We start from the raw sequence: 18526 nt of genomic DNA, 5'->3' as shown, positions 1-18526 counted from the left end.
GTTTGTATTGCTCTATTTCTTTTCTAGAGGTCCTTTTCTTCCCATCGATCACAGACACGCAAAGAACACTAGTGTTTGGGGCTGTGGGGAGTGGAGATGAGGAAGCTCAGTGTGGCAGTTGCCACACTTTGTGATACTGCCAGGGGACAGACTGGTTCAGTTGCTGACATCAGGAAGGTGACACTTACCACTGTGTAAAAATCAGCAGTAGTTCTTGGAAGAACAGCTTTGGCCAAATTGAAAGAGATAATTTTTGTTCTTAGTGTCATGAAGCCAAAGAGGCTGATCTGAGCTCTCCTCAGAGGAGTTAAAACAGTGCCCATCTCTGCTTTTCTTTATCTTTCATTTCTCCAGCATTAAACATGTAGGCATGGAGAAAAGAAAAAAAAAAAAAAAGCATATCATCAACTAAATGGTGTTAATTTGCAAAAAGTTTACACTGCTTTTTCTGTCTTCATCTGGAGCTCAGCCACAGAAAACATCCGTCGAGAGTCGGGCCTGTGGACGGATGCCAGCAAGTGGGCCAAATTCCTTTTTGCCTGGGGAGAAGCAGCAACCGGATTGATTTGTGAGGCTATGCTGTTCTCTCCATAATTACTGCTACACGAACAGGCCTTCTGGTTCCTGATCAAAATAGCACTTTCTCATTATTGCTTTCTTTTTTAAATTGCCATAATTTATGTTCTACAAAATGTGTGAAAGAGGACGGAGCCTGGGTGAAAGTTAAGGGTGAGGCTAATCCTCTGTGATCTCCTAAAAGCCACTGCGCTCTCAGGACTTGAGGGAGGTGGCCTTTTCATCGGCTTTGGGATTTTTACGTGGGAGTATTTAAAAAGGAAAATGCTTCCAAGCAAATCAGCGGTTTCTGCAGAAATGACAGGGTTGGGCACTTCCTCGGTGGGGAAAAGTATCTCCTTTGCCCTTGACTTCCTTTTGAAGAGAATGCTAGTTCTTCAAACAGCACCACAAGTGTATCTTTCAAAAATAAAAGCTGATGGTAAGTCTATTTTAGCAGTGTTACAGCTCTCAAAGAACAGGGAGGATTCTTAGCAAAAACCAACAGCAGGGGAAGACATACTTGTGGTTTTGTCTTGCGTAACCATGTCTTCTTAATTTAAGTTTTAAGTTATCCTGGTGACATGCTGCTGCTTACTGCGGTTACAAGCGCTTTCACCTGGAGTTTGGAGAATTCTATGTCTAGAAAGTTATTTCATGGGAAAGAAAGAACAACTTATGATGATGAATATGTCACTGGCTGGCCACTATCTTGCTTCTGCTCCTGAGATCACTTAATTGATTCAGACACGTCTGAGCTGGAGAGAGTCGTTTATTTACAGGGCCCATGACAGTTTTTTGGTTTTTTTTTTTTTTTTTTTTTTTGGCTTTTTGCCATTTCTTGGGCTGCTCCCGCAGCATATGGAGGTTCCCAGGCTAGGGGTCTAATCAGAGCTGTAGCCACCGGCCTATGCCAGAGCCGAAGCAACTCGGGATCCTAGCCGTGACTGCGACCTACACCACAGACCACGGCAACGCCGGATCCTTAACCCACTGAGCGAGGTCGGAGATCGAACTCGCAACCTCATGGTTCCTAGTCGGATTCGTTAACCACTGCGCCATGACGGGAACTCCCCATGACAGTTCTTAACAAGCATCAGCTACATATGTTTCTATCAAATCTTTGAGAGTCCGCTGAGACATGGAGACTTGGAAGAGCCTGGGAAACAAGCAGGGATTGGTGCCAAGGAATGGACAACACAAAAAGAATCAATAATTTGAGAAAGGAAGGCCTTCCATGGCCCCACCTGCCCCCTCTAAACTGCACCCTGTTGGTCCCCTTCACCTGCTCACCCACTTAAGTTTGGCCAACACCAGCCCCAGCTCTCACTTTCCTGCTTCTGCACTGTAATGGGCTTCCCTTAGTGTGGGCCACCTTGTCCCCACACTGTCCTCTTTTCCAGAGTGCCCAGTCCCTCCTGACCTTCCAGTCCCAGTCAAATGCTACTTCCCAAACCAGGGATGCAGGTCGGCTGCCTATGTGGCCACTGTCCCCTTCCACACCCTTAGCAGCCCCTGGGGATTTGTCTTGGTCTCTTTCTCATCAAGCCCAGCACACTCACACCTTTAGCAACAACCGTCTCTAGGCAGCCATGGCCAGCTGGTAGGAATTCCTATGAACTTCGCCACATCTGATGTTTCTGAAACCAAGGCAGCGTTATTATAAGCTCATTCATTCATCCAGTTGTAAATAACTAGAGGCATAAGAACCACAGCTTCCTGTTTGTCCCCCAACTCACTCTCGTCCTCCCATCTCTCCTGTCTCTCCTGGGAGCAGGAGGCCAAGCAGCAGAAGGAAGCACTCCCCTAGCTGTCCAACAGACACAGGGGTCCAGAGTAGAGGAGGCAGAGATGGCAGAAGTCAGGATGAGCTGTCACATCCAAGTGGCACAGACACACCCTGGCCAGTGACTGGGAGCCGAGGGTACCTGAAGAGGAGGTCATGGGCTTGACTCCCTCATTGTCCCATCCTCAGACTCCCAGCCCTGGGTGCCACCCATCCTGAGCTGACTCTTCTTGACAATCCATTTCCATCCTGAAAGACAGATAAAGGTTTTCTTACCCCAGTCTTCTTCCCCTGCCCTCAAGCCATGGACACTCCTCTGTTCTAACTTTCTTCTCTCTCCTGTTGAAATACCATCCATTCACTTGTGTTTGACTTTCAGTTAAGTCTTGTAAGGGCAGGCATTAATTAGCTCACTGATTCTCTAGGTTAAAAATTATTTTATAATTCAGTTCTTTGGTAAAAACATTCAGCATTTGTTGCTACTAAAAGTCAATGCATTATTTCAGAATGTATGAAAAATGTGTTCACTATATGCTTTAATTTAACCCTACTTGCCTTCTTGCTGTTCTCACGGGGCTCATTTTTGAAGGGTTTCATTCGTAAGCCATTCTAAGTACTTTTCAAGCATGAATCAGAATGGAACTATTAAATACTGCTTCCCTTCCCGTATCATCATAGACCCAATTTCTTCCAAATGCCTAAAACAGAGCTTGCATTTCCATAAAAAGGAAAATCACATGAGGAGCATATGGGTTAAATATAAAATAAATTTTTAAAAAATTCCAAAAGAACCCAATATAGCCTGGATAATTTGAGTGTATTTGTGTATATTTTTAGTTCTTTTCCTTGGAAGAAAATCTACATGACAATTGGATGATATTATTTGCTATAGCTCTTGTGATTTAATATTCATACATTATGCATTTTAAACAACATAATAAGCCTTTGAGAAGAGAAGTGTGCATTACCTTGCTTAAAAATGTAAATTCTGTCAGGGATTGAGTTCTTAAAAGGAAGCTTGTTCTCTCTGACTGAGAAATTGCAATTCCACAGAGCCTGCTATGCAAAGCAGGGACTTAGCAAAGTATAAACATCTTTCCTGTCATGAAGGGACATTTCATTTGTTCATTGTTTCTGTTGACCTAAAATGCTATTTTTAACTCTCTCAAGTGACCTGAAAATTTTTCTAGCTAAGCCACATTAAATATTAATGTTAAGCCAACAAACCCATTTTAAATGTGAGAAACTCTGCAGATTTTCTCATTTAATAAAAATACTCATGTCATGCTGGTTCTCAAATCATACTTTGGAGTAAGCTTTCAAAGAGAAGTCTGTCAATAGCCTTGTGTTGAGAGATGCATTAAAACTGTTCTGGGAGTTCCTGTCGTGGCTCAACAGAAATGCATCCGACTAGGAACCATGAGGTTGAGGGTTTGATCCCTGGCCTCACTCAGTGGGTTAAGGATCTGGCGTTGTTGTGAACTGTGGTGTAGGTCACAGACACGGCTCGGATCCCACATTGCTGTGGCTGTGGCTAGGCCAGCAGCTACAGCTCCGATTAGACCCCTAGCCTGGGAACCTCCATATGCCGCTGGTGCAGCCCTAAAAGGACAAAAGATAAAAACAAAAGAAAAACTGTTCTGCTATCCTAAAGGGTGCATTTCTATCAGCAACATCATAGGTATTAGTTATCAGGTGCTGGCCAAGTGCTTCATGTATGAATTATCTTCCTGCTTCTGCACGGAAATCCTGTGGGCAGGTTCCTTGCCCAAGACCACAGAGCTTGTCAGCTACTCAATATCTGATGCAAATATCAAATATCTGACTCAAATATCTGATTATGAAGGCTGGGCCTTAAAGCATGGCACTGTCTCCTCACCAGTAGGTACCAATGATACTGATTTCATTCGTTTACCATACACTGGAGACTCCTCAGTACAGCATAAAATAAGGGCAAACTCAGGCTGTAAACATTGGCTACTCTGGCTGAGTGCAGGGCAGTGGCCAGGCCAGGCCCAGAAGGTTCCATGGGAAGGGATGCTAGCATCTGTGCAGGAGGTGATGGTTACCTTGGCCTCTGAGTTTCCTCTCTGCTACCAGTTATCTCAGGACAGTACTGTTTTCATCATCCCTTATTCTTTTGTGAGGAAAGCTCTTTCTTCTGCATACTTCCAACTCCATCTCTTTTTTTCTAAGTAAAATAAAGTTAAAATAAATGCTGGGGCGGGGGGAGTTCTCGTTGTGGCTCAGTGGAAACGAATCCAACTAGTATCCATGAGAATACAGGTTCAATCCCTGGCCTCGTTCAGTGGGTTCAGGATCCAGTGTTGCCGTGAGCTGTGGCAGAGGTCATAGACATGGTTCAGATCCCATGTTGCTGTGCTGTGGTGTGGGCTGGCAGCTGTAGCTCTGATTTGCAGGTGTGGCCATAAAAAGAAAAAAAAAAAAAAGCCAGGAGCAGCTTTGCTGGAGAAAGCTGGTAGAAAGACAGGTTGGGAGGGAAAGGAAGAGAGTGATGGGCCAGAAGTCTGTGGACTAATGAGACCTGTAAAAGCCTCGAGTCTTCTTAAGGCATCTTGGACAATTCTCCTGCACCCCCATCCCTCCCTGTTTCACATTCCCCTTTTACCAGCCACCAGCAAGGGAGAGGTCTCCCTGACATCAGAGCATCCTGAGGCTCCCTTGGCTCTCAGAGGAAAGAGCTACTCTTTCAGGGGTAGAAATCACAGCAACGATGCAGATAAGGGGGCCCTGAAGCACCAAGCTTACTGACATGGGGTCTTACTGACTCGCCAGCCCAGGGCCTTGCCCCCTCAGGTCTGTTCACACAACCATGTCAAACCCTCTCAAGGATAGGAAGCAAATTGTAAGGAATGGTTGTTTGTAAGCCAGGACGATGCAAGGCTGAGGTGTATAATAGGATAAGGATAGTACCAGCTCATTCAAAACCTGGACCTACCCTAGTGCTGCCTTCAACTCACAGGAGACTTGCATGATGAGAAATGAGACAGTGGCTGTTTTGTGTAGAATTACATAGGTGAGAGTTCCAACCAGAGACAGGCAGAGTGATGGGTTATTCCAGCAAAGACAACAAAAGTTGGTTAGATTTCTAGAGATAAGTGCCCCTTCAGTCTTCGAGATACTTTGAAATTCTTCAACCAGACAGGGATGGAAAGAGAACTTTACTGCTCCCAGTCTTTCCCAAATCTCTGGTTTCCTTGGGAATTCTGAGAGCGCAGATACTACATTCTGGGAGTAGTAATGCCATCATTGCACCTGTGAGAAATTCTTTGCTGTTTTCCAAGTGTTTTCAAATCCATCATCTCATTTGACCTCTATATGGGGCCATCCTGCTAGGTATTCACGAATCCCTTTTTTCATTCATTTAACATTTGTCACAGCTGCAAATGTTCAGGGCAACTGCACCCTGCCAGGCTGGCAGGACTGGAAAATGGATGCTCATTTCATAAATGAGCAGCCTGAGTTGTTAGATGGTTTGTCCAACTTCCAGAGCTAGTAGGGCCCAAGCCAGGCCAGGAGCAGAGCTTCCAGTGCTGAGTTCAGTGTGAGTTCTGGAATGGGGCTAACACTATTACTATTGTAATGGATGCTCTCTTAATCTCCCTTTACTGAACTACAGATTAGCCTGCTCTGGGCTCTGTAGAGGGAGCTGACGGAAGTCTATGGCACACTGATTACTCACAACTAAGGGGTCACCCAAGAACACCTAGGACCTTCTGCTCCCGCCCTGTGAATGGCCACACTTACTAAAATCCGCAGGGGTTTCTGGTCCCCTGAGTATGAGCTGATCCCACTGTAACTTAAAACTTTAACTGTTACATTAACTGGGGGAGGGGGGAAGAAGTTGATGAGCGTGAGAATTATTTGTATAAAAATTATTAAGTGCTTCAGGGCAATTCAGAGAATGATCTGCTAAAAATTTATTTTGCCATTGAAGTTGGGATGGGCGAGACTATGAAAGATTGAGGGAATAAAACTCTAGAAGGATTCTGCACCTAGATTGCCTGGCAGCTGACTTAATTCTCATTTCACTTTAAAGAAACCAAAACGAGATTGGAGGCAAAGCTTTACAGGTGTAATTGATCAGCAGACCTTTTCTCAAAGGGATAAGCCTCCATTTTCTATCAGAAAGTGGGTATTCAAAGTTTTTCAGTAAGTGACAATTGGCTTGAATACCAGGGAAGCATAGAGTCCATCCATATTTAAGGAGCACCAGTGGGTAACCTCTGCAACTTAGGGTTTTCCCCAACATTGAGGTTTTTTTTTTTTTAATCAATAGAGAAAATTAGATCGGTAAACTCATCTGCAATATTGAAACATGTCTAACTTTTACCTTCCCTTCTAAAAGAGTGACACTAAATTATAGCATCAGTGAGGAAGGAAACACAGAACTTTTACCTTCCCTTCTAAAAGAGTGACACTAAATTATAGCATCAGTGAGGAAGGAAACACAGAGCTGCCTGCTACTGGCTACAGAGCTTCCAGAGCCCAGTGCAAAGTGAAATTATGAAGACCCCCTGTGTAAAAATTAATAAAAATTTCAAGATGATGACATGGAACATTAAAAAAGCTTGGGGCCTTCTGAACATAGGTCACATGAACATGAAGACAGCTCTGCTGCTGCTTACTGTTATTGGCAAGTTAGGTAGAGCTTCCTAAAGAAGAAGAACTGGTCTGTACCAGTTTTCTACTCATAAAAGTCAGTGTGAATGAAAGAGACTTGGATTGATCGAAGATGGTTCTTGTCATTAATTGCACTTTTGATGAAGAAACGTGATGAATAAAACTGAAAATCTCATACCCTTTATAGGTAACTTTTCTTTACATCCTAATCATCAGAAAATTAAAGCCCTTCTTTTTCTCCTCTCCCCCCCAAATAATATTCTTGATTCAGTCTATTGATCAAAGAATTCTGAAATGTTTAAATATATCTCTTTAGGCAAAAGTGTTTGAGTTCCATTTCACACACACACACACAAAATAGGGAATAAGTATATAGATCCTATAGGATATTTCAAAGATATATTGTTGGCTATGAGGCAAAGGCATGGAATAAAATTCTTAAGACAAATTTAACACAGAATCTTGATGTGTGAGACAGTGGTTAAAAAAAAAACTATGGGTTTTTACCCAAGTTCAAACAAATTGAAGATTCTGACAAGGAAGAAGCTAAACAATGGATACATGATGATAATTTGATGTAAAATAAAATTTTAAATGATGGAGAAATTATATGCACTATGACATAAACAGGTAAATTAGTATGAAGAGGATGGGAGTTCCCTAGTTGTGCAGCAGGTTAAAGGGATCCAGTGTTGTCACTGCTGTGGCTTGGGTTTGATCCCTGGCCCAGGAGCTTCCACATACTGTGTGTATGGCCAAAAAAAAAAATGAATGTGAAGAGGAGGAAGAAGATATTAAATTCAATACCATAAGTCAATCACTCACATGACACTGAAAAACAAAAAGAACTAGCAGTTGATGTTATAATGTTAAAAAGGAAGAGGAATTATACCAAGAAGAAAATCATACTTTAAAGCAAATTACAATTTCTGCTTTTATTAAACATGGCATATTTTAAATTGGAATAGAATTGCAATATACATGTATTATTTTGATTTCACACTGATTTATTTTGTTAACTAGTGATCCCTCAACTAGGAGGACTCCTGCTGTATTACTAGGCTCACTCTTTCTGCTGCTGCTATGATAGAAGCCCTTGTATCAGTTCTTGGTTAGTAGTTGTTGAGTTACTTGAAAAAGTCATTTACAAGTTCATAGCTTAAACATATTTTTAAGCTTAAAACATAACTTCACACATTGATTATTTTTTTAGCATAGGGACATATGTGATGGCCAATTATAGGTTCCTGAGCCTTTTTCACATTAACCACACTATCTTAATTTCCAGTTTCTGTTTCTTTAGTGTGGAATGAGAAGTTATAGACCTTTGCAGAACAAATGTGAGTGCAAACTCCTACAGTTTTAAAGTCTCTTTTTCTTTTCTTTTTTCTTTCAACAGTGGCTTTGCCCATACCACCACAAACCATTTCAGCAGCTTGTTGATATCTTTTGTCTTGCCTTCACATATATTTGGCTCACATATATTTGGGTGTCCTTGAAAGCATTCACTTTAGTTTTCTTGGAAATAGTTTCCTTTTTCCCCCACTTACATTTCACAACTGTACATAAAGATACTGAAAGATCTTGGAGATACTGCAAGTTCGGTTGCAGACCACTGCAATAAATTGAACATCACAATAAAGTGAGTCACATGAATTTTTTGTTTTTCCAGTGCTTATAAAGTTATATTTACACTATACTGTAGTCTATTAGGTGTGCAAATCATGTCTAAATGTACATACTTTCATTTTAAAATACTTTATTGCTAAAAAATGCTAACTATCATGGGACAATGCAGGATTGCCACAAACCTGCAACTTGTAAAAAAAAAAAAAAAGCAGTATTTTCAAAGTGCAATAAACCCAAGCACAAGTATGCCTGTATCTAGAGTTCCTAATGAGTACGGTTAGTTAAAAGCAGACTGGAGGAGTTGGCCTAGCATGTTAAGGATCCCTGACCAGGGAACTTCTGCATGCCATGTGTGCATGGCTAAAAAACAAACAAACAAACAAACCAGACTCGAGAACTAAGCGGGTAACTGGTGGGAACAGAAAGACATAGGCATATGAAAGAATAGACCCCTAGCTTAAAATACAGTGGATGTTATGAGCACCTGTCTATTTTATTTTTTGCTTTTTAGGGCCGCACCTGGGGCATGTGGAGGTTCCCAGGTTAGGGGTCAAATCAGAGCTACAGCTGCCAGCCCACACCACAGTCACATCAGATCCAAGCCTCGTCTGCAACCTACACCACAGCTCACGGCAACACCAGATCCTTAACCCACTGAGCAAGGCCAGGGCTCGAATGCGAAACCTCACGGTTCCTAGTCGGATTTGTTTCCACTGCGCCACGACAGGAGCTCCAAGCACCTGTATATTTTAGAGGGAATGGAGAACATGGGTCAGTCTGGCTAGTTGGTGAATGGAATACTACCTGGTCTTGCCCAAGTTGCTTGGGGAGTTAATAGATTAATCCCCACCAATACCAATCTAGGAATATACTCAATACTACTGTCTGCGGGAGAAACAGTGCGATTCACAAATCTTCCTTTGTGACTTCCAGTTTGTTGCTTGTATTTGAAATCTATTTTCTTTGATATCCTTGTATTTTCGTGGGCCATTGTGCCTGTCTTAGCATCTCCACAGGTATGTTGAGGATGGAGGCAAGTCATCTGGAATTTCCTGGATGCTGTTGGTATTTTAGAAGACCCAAAATATGCCTTCTACATTTGGGAGAAATCTCTTCATGGAGAGTAGTGACAGAAACAATTTTGTGTAAATATTACTAAGCTTTGTCACAAGAGAGAACAAGAAAGATGAGAAAGTTAATAGTGAGGAACTCTTTTGATATTCACCTTCCCTTGTCAGATTGAAAGATTCTGTTTGGGATGCTGAGTGTTGGGCTTTTCTGCATCTGCTTGGTTTGTGGCACTCATTTTTGCCTGGGTCATTTCTAGAGCATGTCTTTAAAACAGAAGAATAAGAGGGAATAGGTTTCCTAATGTTTGTTCAACTTTGTTTTTCAAAAGGACCACTAATTAAATACACTAAACCTAGTCATCCACAAAATGTAATGACAGAACTCCCTAGATGCAAAATACCCTTCAGGGTTCAGCAGGAAAGAGTGAACTGTAAGATTGCTTTTGTTTGGTTGGGTTTTTTTTGTTTGTTTGTTTGCTTGCTTAACCTATTTTAGTCTTCTTAATCTTTTTCTGGGAGTTTTTTGTTTGTTTTTAAATATTAAGTTAATTGATTGAGTTTTGCTAAATACTGAGCCCAGGGGGCGTCATGGCCCCCCAGGGCAGAGCTTAGGGACCTCTCCAGGGAGGGTGAAAAGATATACAAGAGTCAGGTCAGAGAGGAGGCTGGACTGAGGTGGGCTCCAGAGTCTTATCAAGCAACAGCTTTCCCTCCAGCCTTCACTTCCCTTCCTGACACGTTTGATCATTGCTGCGCCATTAGCTGTTTACTGTGTATTCATCACTGCCGGCACAGCCTTTTGCACATCTGCATCTCATCTGTGATTCTGCAATCCGATGTGCTCTTCTGGTCCATGTAGCCAACAACAAAACTTGAGAATAGCGCACTGTCTTGCTTCTCTTCCTTGGTGTTCTTTCTCGGGGAGATGACAAGGGAAGGAACTACTGAGACCTTTAGGACACTGTGGGTGAGGAAGGGGAGCCTGTTGAGAGGACTGGGGCGCCAGCGCCCCTCCATTCACTGGGAAACTTTCCTCTCACAAGACCAAGTTCTCGCCCAGAATTGATGACTCACCCCCTGCGTGTTCTCTCTTCCTCTCCCTTGTAGGAAATGTGACTGGAAACAGTAACTCCACGTTTATTTCCAGCGGGCAGGTGATGAATTTCAAGGGTGACATCATCGTGGTCTACGTCAGTCAGAACTCGCAGGAGGGCCCGGCGGGGACAGGCGGTGGCGCCGGGGAGCCAGTGGGCCGCCCGGTACAGGAAGAGAGCCCGCCGTGCTGCGACTCGTTCGCCGGCCTCGGGCCGCGCTTCCCGGACACGTGCGCCGGCCTCGAAGTGGGGCCGGCGCTGCAGAAGCGCGGCACCCCAGGACACAAGGCCTCTCGGCCGGTGCAGGAGCAGGGGGAGGCCAAGGCCCGCGCTTCCGAGACGCGGCGCTGAGCGGTCAGGGACCCGCTGCGATTCACTGCGCCCCTCGCAGCGGCGATGCTGCGGGGCGGGCGCCGACCTGGGGGCCTTCTGCGCCGCACACGTTGGAAGCCGCATCCCTACCTGGCTGCACTGTCCGCGCACCTGCTCCTGGGTGTGGCTGGGGGCGGAGCCTGGCTGGGGGTGGGGCGGCGGCCGATCTGCACCTTTAGGCCCCTCCATTCGGTACACCTGAGTCAAATGACCTGCAGTCTCAATCCACTTTGCTCTAAATAGAATCGAGGACTTTTAAAAAGCGTACATGTGTTACTACTACTTACATCCACAGTCACGTATCAACTAATTGCACAGGTACACGTTTCTCTCTTTGGTTGCTCCACTTTCTAACCTCTTTTTATAGTTTTTCTCCTTCGCCTTTCACCTATTACTGTTTCATCAGCAGTGTGTTTCTATGACATCTGTTTTATGCCTGTCCGGTTCTGTTTGTATTTCCCGCCCCCATATTTGATATTTGTTTTTCACTGTCTCTCAATGTTTTATTGATACTGCCCCCCTTTTCTTTTTACCATTTAATGCCTTTCTTGAAAATTCTTTTAAGGGTGACGGTCTTCTCATATTTTCTTTTGCACCCCTTCTCACAAGTAGTGAGAATCCTATGTTTTGGTGATGGCTTGGAGTGGGGGAAGCAAGGAGTCTTACTAAGCACTTTTGGAAAAAGGCTAGAAATGCACGTCTGGAGGGAGGCTCTGGGAACAAGAGGAGGGACTTTTAGCTTTCAAACATTTTCTGAGTTCTCATTTTTCTAAAGGGAGAAAAAGGGAAAACCCCTTCCCCCTCTCCCCCAAATGTTTTTAAGTTTGTGTCAATCTCTAGGCAGCACTAAGTGGAGATTTATGTCGTCCTCCTCAATGCCGCTCAGAATAGCTCACCCCCCACCCCACCCCCCGCCCAGGTGAATGTATGTAGAGGCAGTCAGGTACCTGAGTCACTAAATCTCTAAAAATCCACGTTGCTGCACCCGACATTCTTTATTCTTGATGTCTTCCTGGAAAAGATGTGGAAAATGAATAGGACATGGGGATAGCCTGCACATGCAGTGAAAAGAAGATGCCAGGGAAGTTCAAAAAAGAAAGAACAAAGCTGAAATGTTAAGATACGTGTGTATCTTTCTGGGTAGGAATAGCATTAATGTGTTTAAGCAGTAGGCCCCATTTTCTTTCTAAATAATTGTGCATCTGTAATTTAACCTTGCAGAAGTGGAACGCATTCCTGTTTTCCATGTATTTAAATTAAAAACCAAATCCTTATTTTGTGAACTTAGCATTTGTCCTAGAGGTGCTTTTCTCTTAGCATCAGTGTTCTTATGAGGAAACATACAATGTGAGTCAGGTTGAAAGGAATTACCTGGGATGTTCTATCTATTGTGGTCAGTGAGCATTTGTTCTCAAATACTAGAGAAAAGTTACCATGCCTAAGCATATTAAAATTAATGTTGCCGACCCGGTGGGTTTTTAGAGTGCTGAAAGTGGTCACTCTCCAGACTTTAATGGCCACAAATCAGCTGAAGGGAATGATTGTTGATCACTGGTTTCTCTCTTTTGGTTGCCGGTCTCTTAGAAATGCTAAAATAGTAGCAGTCAATTATGAGTTTTAATGGAGAAGCAGAAGTGCCTGTATAATTTATAGAGCCTTAGTTGACATGAAAAACTGCAGGAAATAACCGCATTGTGAGGACTATTCATTGGTAGGAATTTACTGTCTGTGCTGCCCTTTTAGTTCACATCCATCCAAAGAGAGATGTTATAAAAATGGAAGAAACCATTATACCTTTTAATATGGAATATATTAAAGTATAGTTCATAAAGGGGAAGGCTGAGCTAAAGACCCACATTTCTACTTTGACTGTCATCATCTCACTGATATTACTGTACCTTTCTATGCTTTCTTTTTTCTATAAAAAAGCACTAATGACCATTTTTGACACTTTCCCTACCTAGAGATAAAAAAAGATACTACAGTGATTGTTAAAATACCTTCAGCTCCTTAAATAAAAGGTGCTAAATTGAATACATAAGAATCTCCTTTTTGAAAAAGGTAGTGTTTCTTTCCCACACTGATCCCTACTAATTCCATATTGATCCACAGACAATCAAATGATAGGAAATATATAGCAAATACAGGTCCGTGTGTGTATTATTAAGATGTATATGACAAATGTAAACAGAATGAAATGAAGACAATAGTGGAAAACTGGGGTATGTGATGAAGAGGTTATTAAACATATTTGATGATAAAAAATGTTTTCATGGCCTGCTTAAACTAAGCTTTTTGTGAAGTAATAATCTGACTTCTTTTTGATCTCTGGGGTGTGCTGTGGTATCAAATGTCAATTATATTGTGACATTGGTGAAACCCCAACAAGAGTTGGGACAGCAAGTGCTTTGTTTGAATGATATATCTCCTGTTGATCTCATAAGAAAATTCTTTGAAATACAGGTTGGCTAGGCAATGAAAGTTGAAAGGGTATGTTTTCTACTCATTTAATTCAACTATCAGGAGAAGGAAGAGTAATTTCCTACCCATAAGCACAAAGAGCAGTTTGTGAGGTATTGGAAGCTTCATCTGTGTAACAAGCTACCCCAAAACTTTGTGGTTTAAAATGACCACCATTTATTTAGCTCCCAGCCTTGAGGGTTGGCTCAGCTTGGTTGGTTCTTTAGGCTGGACGAGCCCAGCTGGGCATGCTGACCCGCCTGCAGCCTGCAGGCTGGAGCTTGGCTGTCTAGGCTGAGCAGTCTCCACGCGGTCCCTCATCCCCCCAGCAGACTGGCCTGATATCCTTCTCATGGTAGTGGCTGGATTCCCAGAAAGCAAGCAAAACCGTACCATGCTTTTTGAGTCCAGGCTTAGTCTGGCGTGCTGTCACTCTGCCACACTCTATTGGCCAAGGCAAGACACGGGACAGCCCAGATTCAGGGTGGGGACACAGAGTGGCAGGGTGACACTGGAGAGAGTGAGATATATGAGGAGGGGAGAATGGGGCCCTTTGCCATCCCTTTAGCACAGGGACACTGTTGATAATAAATGGTGCAGGGCAGATTGTGTCTGGGAGCAGGAGAGGAGGGTTTCCTAACCTCGTGCTTAGACAGCATCTCTCTCCTCCATTCCTTCTAATAAAACAGGCATGCATGAATACTTTGCAAAGAATCTTCATTTAAAATGAAACTGACCAATAGAATAAATGTTAAAATGCCACATTCCAGGTCTGTTCCAGAAACTTCATTTTACCACAAGGGGCTGGTGAAGTTACCCTCCCCCCACCCTCAACCCCACCCCAACGTGATGGAACAAACAAGGTTTGCAGTCAGACCTGGAGTCAAAACTCCGCCCTACCAAATACTGACCTACCTCGTGCAGCTGCTTCATTGCCCGGCTTTATCTTCAGGTTCCACGTGGGTAACCTGAAGATGATGTTAGTTTGTAGGACTGGTGTAAAGATGAAGAGGGATGAGGTGCAGCCAAGCACTGGCAGAGTTCCCGGAAGGTCCCAGTAGCAGAGACCCCACTGTTGTTTGTCACTCTCCTCCTCTGTCTCTGACATCCATCCCTTCCTGGACACGGAAGCAGTCTCAGATCTCATGTTCTCTCCCTGAGTCAGATCACATAGCTATAAGCTAACTGCCACCCACCCTGGAAACCTTCCCACTCTTTGAAACTAGGTCTGAAGGGTGTGACTTTTTCAGTCCGTTGACAAGCCCATGGTTGATCCAAAGTTGTCGCCATCTGACATCACACACTGGGGGAAGTAGGCTTATGCCTTCAAAATACACTGACTGCCACAATGGGACAGTATAAGTAGAATGTGTAAGACTTTCACCCATAGCCCCTGACATTTGGGATGTGTAGGTTGAAATGCTGTGTTTCCTTTTCTCCTAGTGTCCTGGATGTCTCTCCTAGTTTGGAGAGGATAATAAATTGGCCACCAACTCAGAAGAGGTGGTGGTATTGGCCTAAACCCCTTTGGGAAGGGGCTGGAGCCCAGGAAAATCTTTCACTGTGACCCAGGTTCTTGATTTCTCATGAACAGCTGTAGCCCTGGAAACAAGACCACATAGACTGTAACATCATGAGAAAAAATGACATTCTTATAAGACTCTTATGAGTTGCCTTAATTTAGCAGAGGCAGTAAAACATCCTACACTAAAAGAGAAAAGCAAATTCATTTTTTATTGGCTTTTATGGCCTCTCTATTTCAATGGCAAAGGAACCATGAAAAGAGACACATATTTAAAGCTCTTAGGAAAATTTTTTAAAAATACTTACTGTATTAGTGAAAAAATGAAAAAGTCTTTTGACATCAGTTTTATTGAGTTTGTGATTTGTATACACTACAATTCATTCTTTAGATATACAGTTGTATGAGTTTTGACAAAAATATATAGTTGCGTAACCACCACCGCAATCAAGATCTATACTATATTTAGTACCCCCCAGTTTCCCATTTCCCTTTGTAGCCAGTTCCTTCCTCACTACCCCCATACCCTGGAGGAAACTGGCTACAAAGGGAAATGGTAAACATATCTGTTCTATGTTTCTAGAGTTTTGTCTTTTCCAGAATGTCATATAAATGGAATCATACAATAGGGAGCCATTTGAGTCTTCTTTCAGCATCATACCCTTGAGATCCATCTAAGTTATTGGGTACATCAGCAGTTAGTTCCTTTTTTATTGCTGAGTAGTATTCTATCATAGGGATGTAGCACCGTTTATTCACCCACACTTGGATTCTTTCCAACTAGGGGCAATTACAAATAAAGCTACTATAATAATCTGTGTGTACATGTGTTTTCATTTCTCTTGTGTAAATACCAGGTGTAGGATTGTGGGATCATATGGTAAATGTATATTTAACTCTATAAGAAACTGAAATTGTTTTCCAAAGTACCCGTACAATTTTGCATTTTCATCAGCATGGAGGAGAGTTCCAGTTGCTCCACATACTTACCAGCATTTGACAGTGTCAGTTGTTTGTTTGTTTGTTTTAATTTCAGCCATTCTACTAGATATCACTTTGGCTTTCATTTCATTTACATTTGCAGTCCCTGACTGAGCATCTTTTCATATGCTTATTTGACCACATTTGTCTCTTATTTGGTGAAATGTGTATTAAAATCTTTTGCCTATTTTTTAACTGAGTTATTTATTTACTTATTGTGTTTTCAAAGTTCTTTGTGTTTCCTGGATGTGAGAATATAGATTTTTAGGGCCTTTTATTTCAACAATGAAGAAACCATGGAAAAATACATATGTAAAGTTTTAGAGCATTCTTATTTAATTCTACTAGTAAAAAAATAAAGCTGTCAAAATTTTCATTTTTTAAAAAAATTAAGTTTCAGGATCTGTATACCAGTAATATGTATTCAGAGTAAATGTTTCCACAATAAAACCTCTTTTCACAGTGGGACTCCCAATGTCAGGGCCGCTTGCCCAGGGGGATGCTCTGTCTATAAGTCTTCATGGAACACAGCAGTCATGCTTGTAGGGAGCACGCTCATCCATGGAAACTGTGAGTTTTGTGTTTTACATGCTGGTATGAATGTCTTTATTTGGTTAGAGACATGGAATGCTTTTCTGTTGATATTTTCTGGTGTCATTATTATTATTTCTCTTTTTAGGGCCATACCCACACATATGGAGTTTCCCAGGCTAGGGGTCGAATTGGAGCTGTAGCCGCTGGCCAACACCACAGCCACAGAAATGTCAGATCTGAACTGAGTCTGTGACCTATATCACAGCTCATGGCATGGCAATGCCAGATTCTTAACCCACTGAGCGAGGCCAGCGATTGAACCTGCATCTGCATGTATACTGGTCAGATTCATTTCCACTGAACCACAACGGTAACTCCATTATTTTATATATTACTAATAATGTAATGAGGAGATGCCGGGAGAGGGAAAAATATAAAAACAGACTCCAAATGCCAGCATCTTCTCTGTGTGGAAATGAGGGAATTGGTGGCCTTGGGATAGAGTTTGTTACCCTGGGCAAGGTTGTTTGGTCTCATGGATATGAGACCAGGGGATGTCTGTCATGCCCTGACGCAAGTGCTGCACAGTTGCTCTTGGTCTGCAGAGCTAGTGCTAGGGGACAAGGCCTGGCAGCCTCCTGAAATAGTCCACACTCAGCAGCCTCGAAAAGAATCAGGGGCATCCAAGTGAGGTCCTCTGGGGGAACAGACACCAAGGGTTCCAACAGGCACTGGGCTGGTGGTGAAGAGTTGGGGCTGGACAGGTGGAGGCTCCTGCCCCTCAGCCAATTCCAAGTCATTGCACACAAACATCTGTATGTGTGGGACAGTGCTTCACAGTGACCAAGAGGCTGTGACAGGCCATGACTGAGCTCGCTAGCCTTTCTCATCCTCTCTGGGGTATTTGGAAGGAAAACATTTCCTCTTTGGACCTAATAAGCCCTTGGGGTTCCAGGATGCCTGAGGGGGAGGCTTTTCAGGTGAGCTATTTGACATATAAGAGCTCCAGCATATAAGAAAAGAGGTACAGCTGTATTTATACTTGTAGTTGGTGAAACAGACCTGGCCAGAGATGGACAGAAGATGGAAAGGAGGAATCAGGGCATTATGAATTTGACCACAACTATCCTCCCCAAAAGACTAAAGTCTCTCACATAGATTCCAGTGCCCCCAGCCCTCTAGGCTCATCTCACACCACCTACCCTCCATTCCAGCTGCACTTGTCTCCCCAATGCATGCACTGCAGTTTGCTGCAGTCAGAAGAAGCAGCATATGCAAAGGCCCTGAGGTTGGATGTGTGTTTCCCCTGGTCCTGGCTTTTTTTTTCCCTCTGAGATAGATTGGGGTGGTATTGGTAGCTTTTCTTCTTTTTTTTTTTTTGTCTTTTTGCCATTTCTTGGGCCACTCCCACAGCATATGGAGGTTCCCAGGCTAGGGGTCTAATCAGAGCTGTACCCGCCAGCCTATGCCAGAGCCACAGCAACTCCAGATCCAAGCCACATCTGCAACCTACACCACAGCTCACAGCAATGTGGGATCCTTAACCCACTGAGCAAGGCCAGGGATCAAATCCACAACCTCATGGTTCCTAGTCGGATTCGTTAACCACTGCGCCATGACAGGAACTCCTGGTAGCTCTTCTTTTAACCAAGCAGAAAACAAGGACAGTCTAGATGAGGAGAGGCCATGACACGTAGCAGGAGTCACTGATGAGGAGGACATGTCAGAACCAAGAAGTCTTGTCTCTCTGTATGTCTGCCCCCCACCCCCCATCCTCCTCCACTCTTCCTCTCTGGCTTCCTTGACCTCTTCTCTGTTCCCTAATTCTGGGTCCCTTTCTCTCTCTTTTCCTGTTGCTCAAGCCGTCCTCCGCAGCCCT

The 18526-nt window shown here is 43.3% G+C and overlaps 1 protein-coding gene across 2 annotated transcripts in view; it reads left to right on the top strand.

The window, feature by feature from the left end:
- The window catches only part of TNFRSF11A (TNF receptor superfamily member 11a), a 59438-nt gene extending 43133 nt beyond the window's left edge, over positions 1 to 16305 (top strand). For both annotated transcript variants that reach the window (XM_005654480.3, XM_021099691.1), the window contains exon 10: positions 10792 to 16305. In XM_005654480.3, the coding sequence (XP_005654537.2) occupies positions 10792 to 11129 (338 nt within the window). In that variant the 3' untranslated portion in view covers positions 11130 to 16305. The remainder of the gene's footprint in view (positions 1 to 10791) is intronic.

This window comes from Sus scrofa, chromosome 1, assembly GCF_000003025.6.
Source record: "Sus scrofa isolate TJ Tabasco breed Duroc chromosome 1, Sscrofa11.1, whole genome shotgun sequence".
Taxonomy (NCBI): Eukaryota; Metazoa; Chordata; class Mammalia; order Artiodactyla; family Suidae; genus Sus; species Sus scrofa.
The sequence above is the reverse complement of the archived record's forward strand: the minus strand, read 5'-3'. Positions and strand labels throughout refer to the sequence as shown.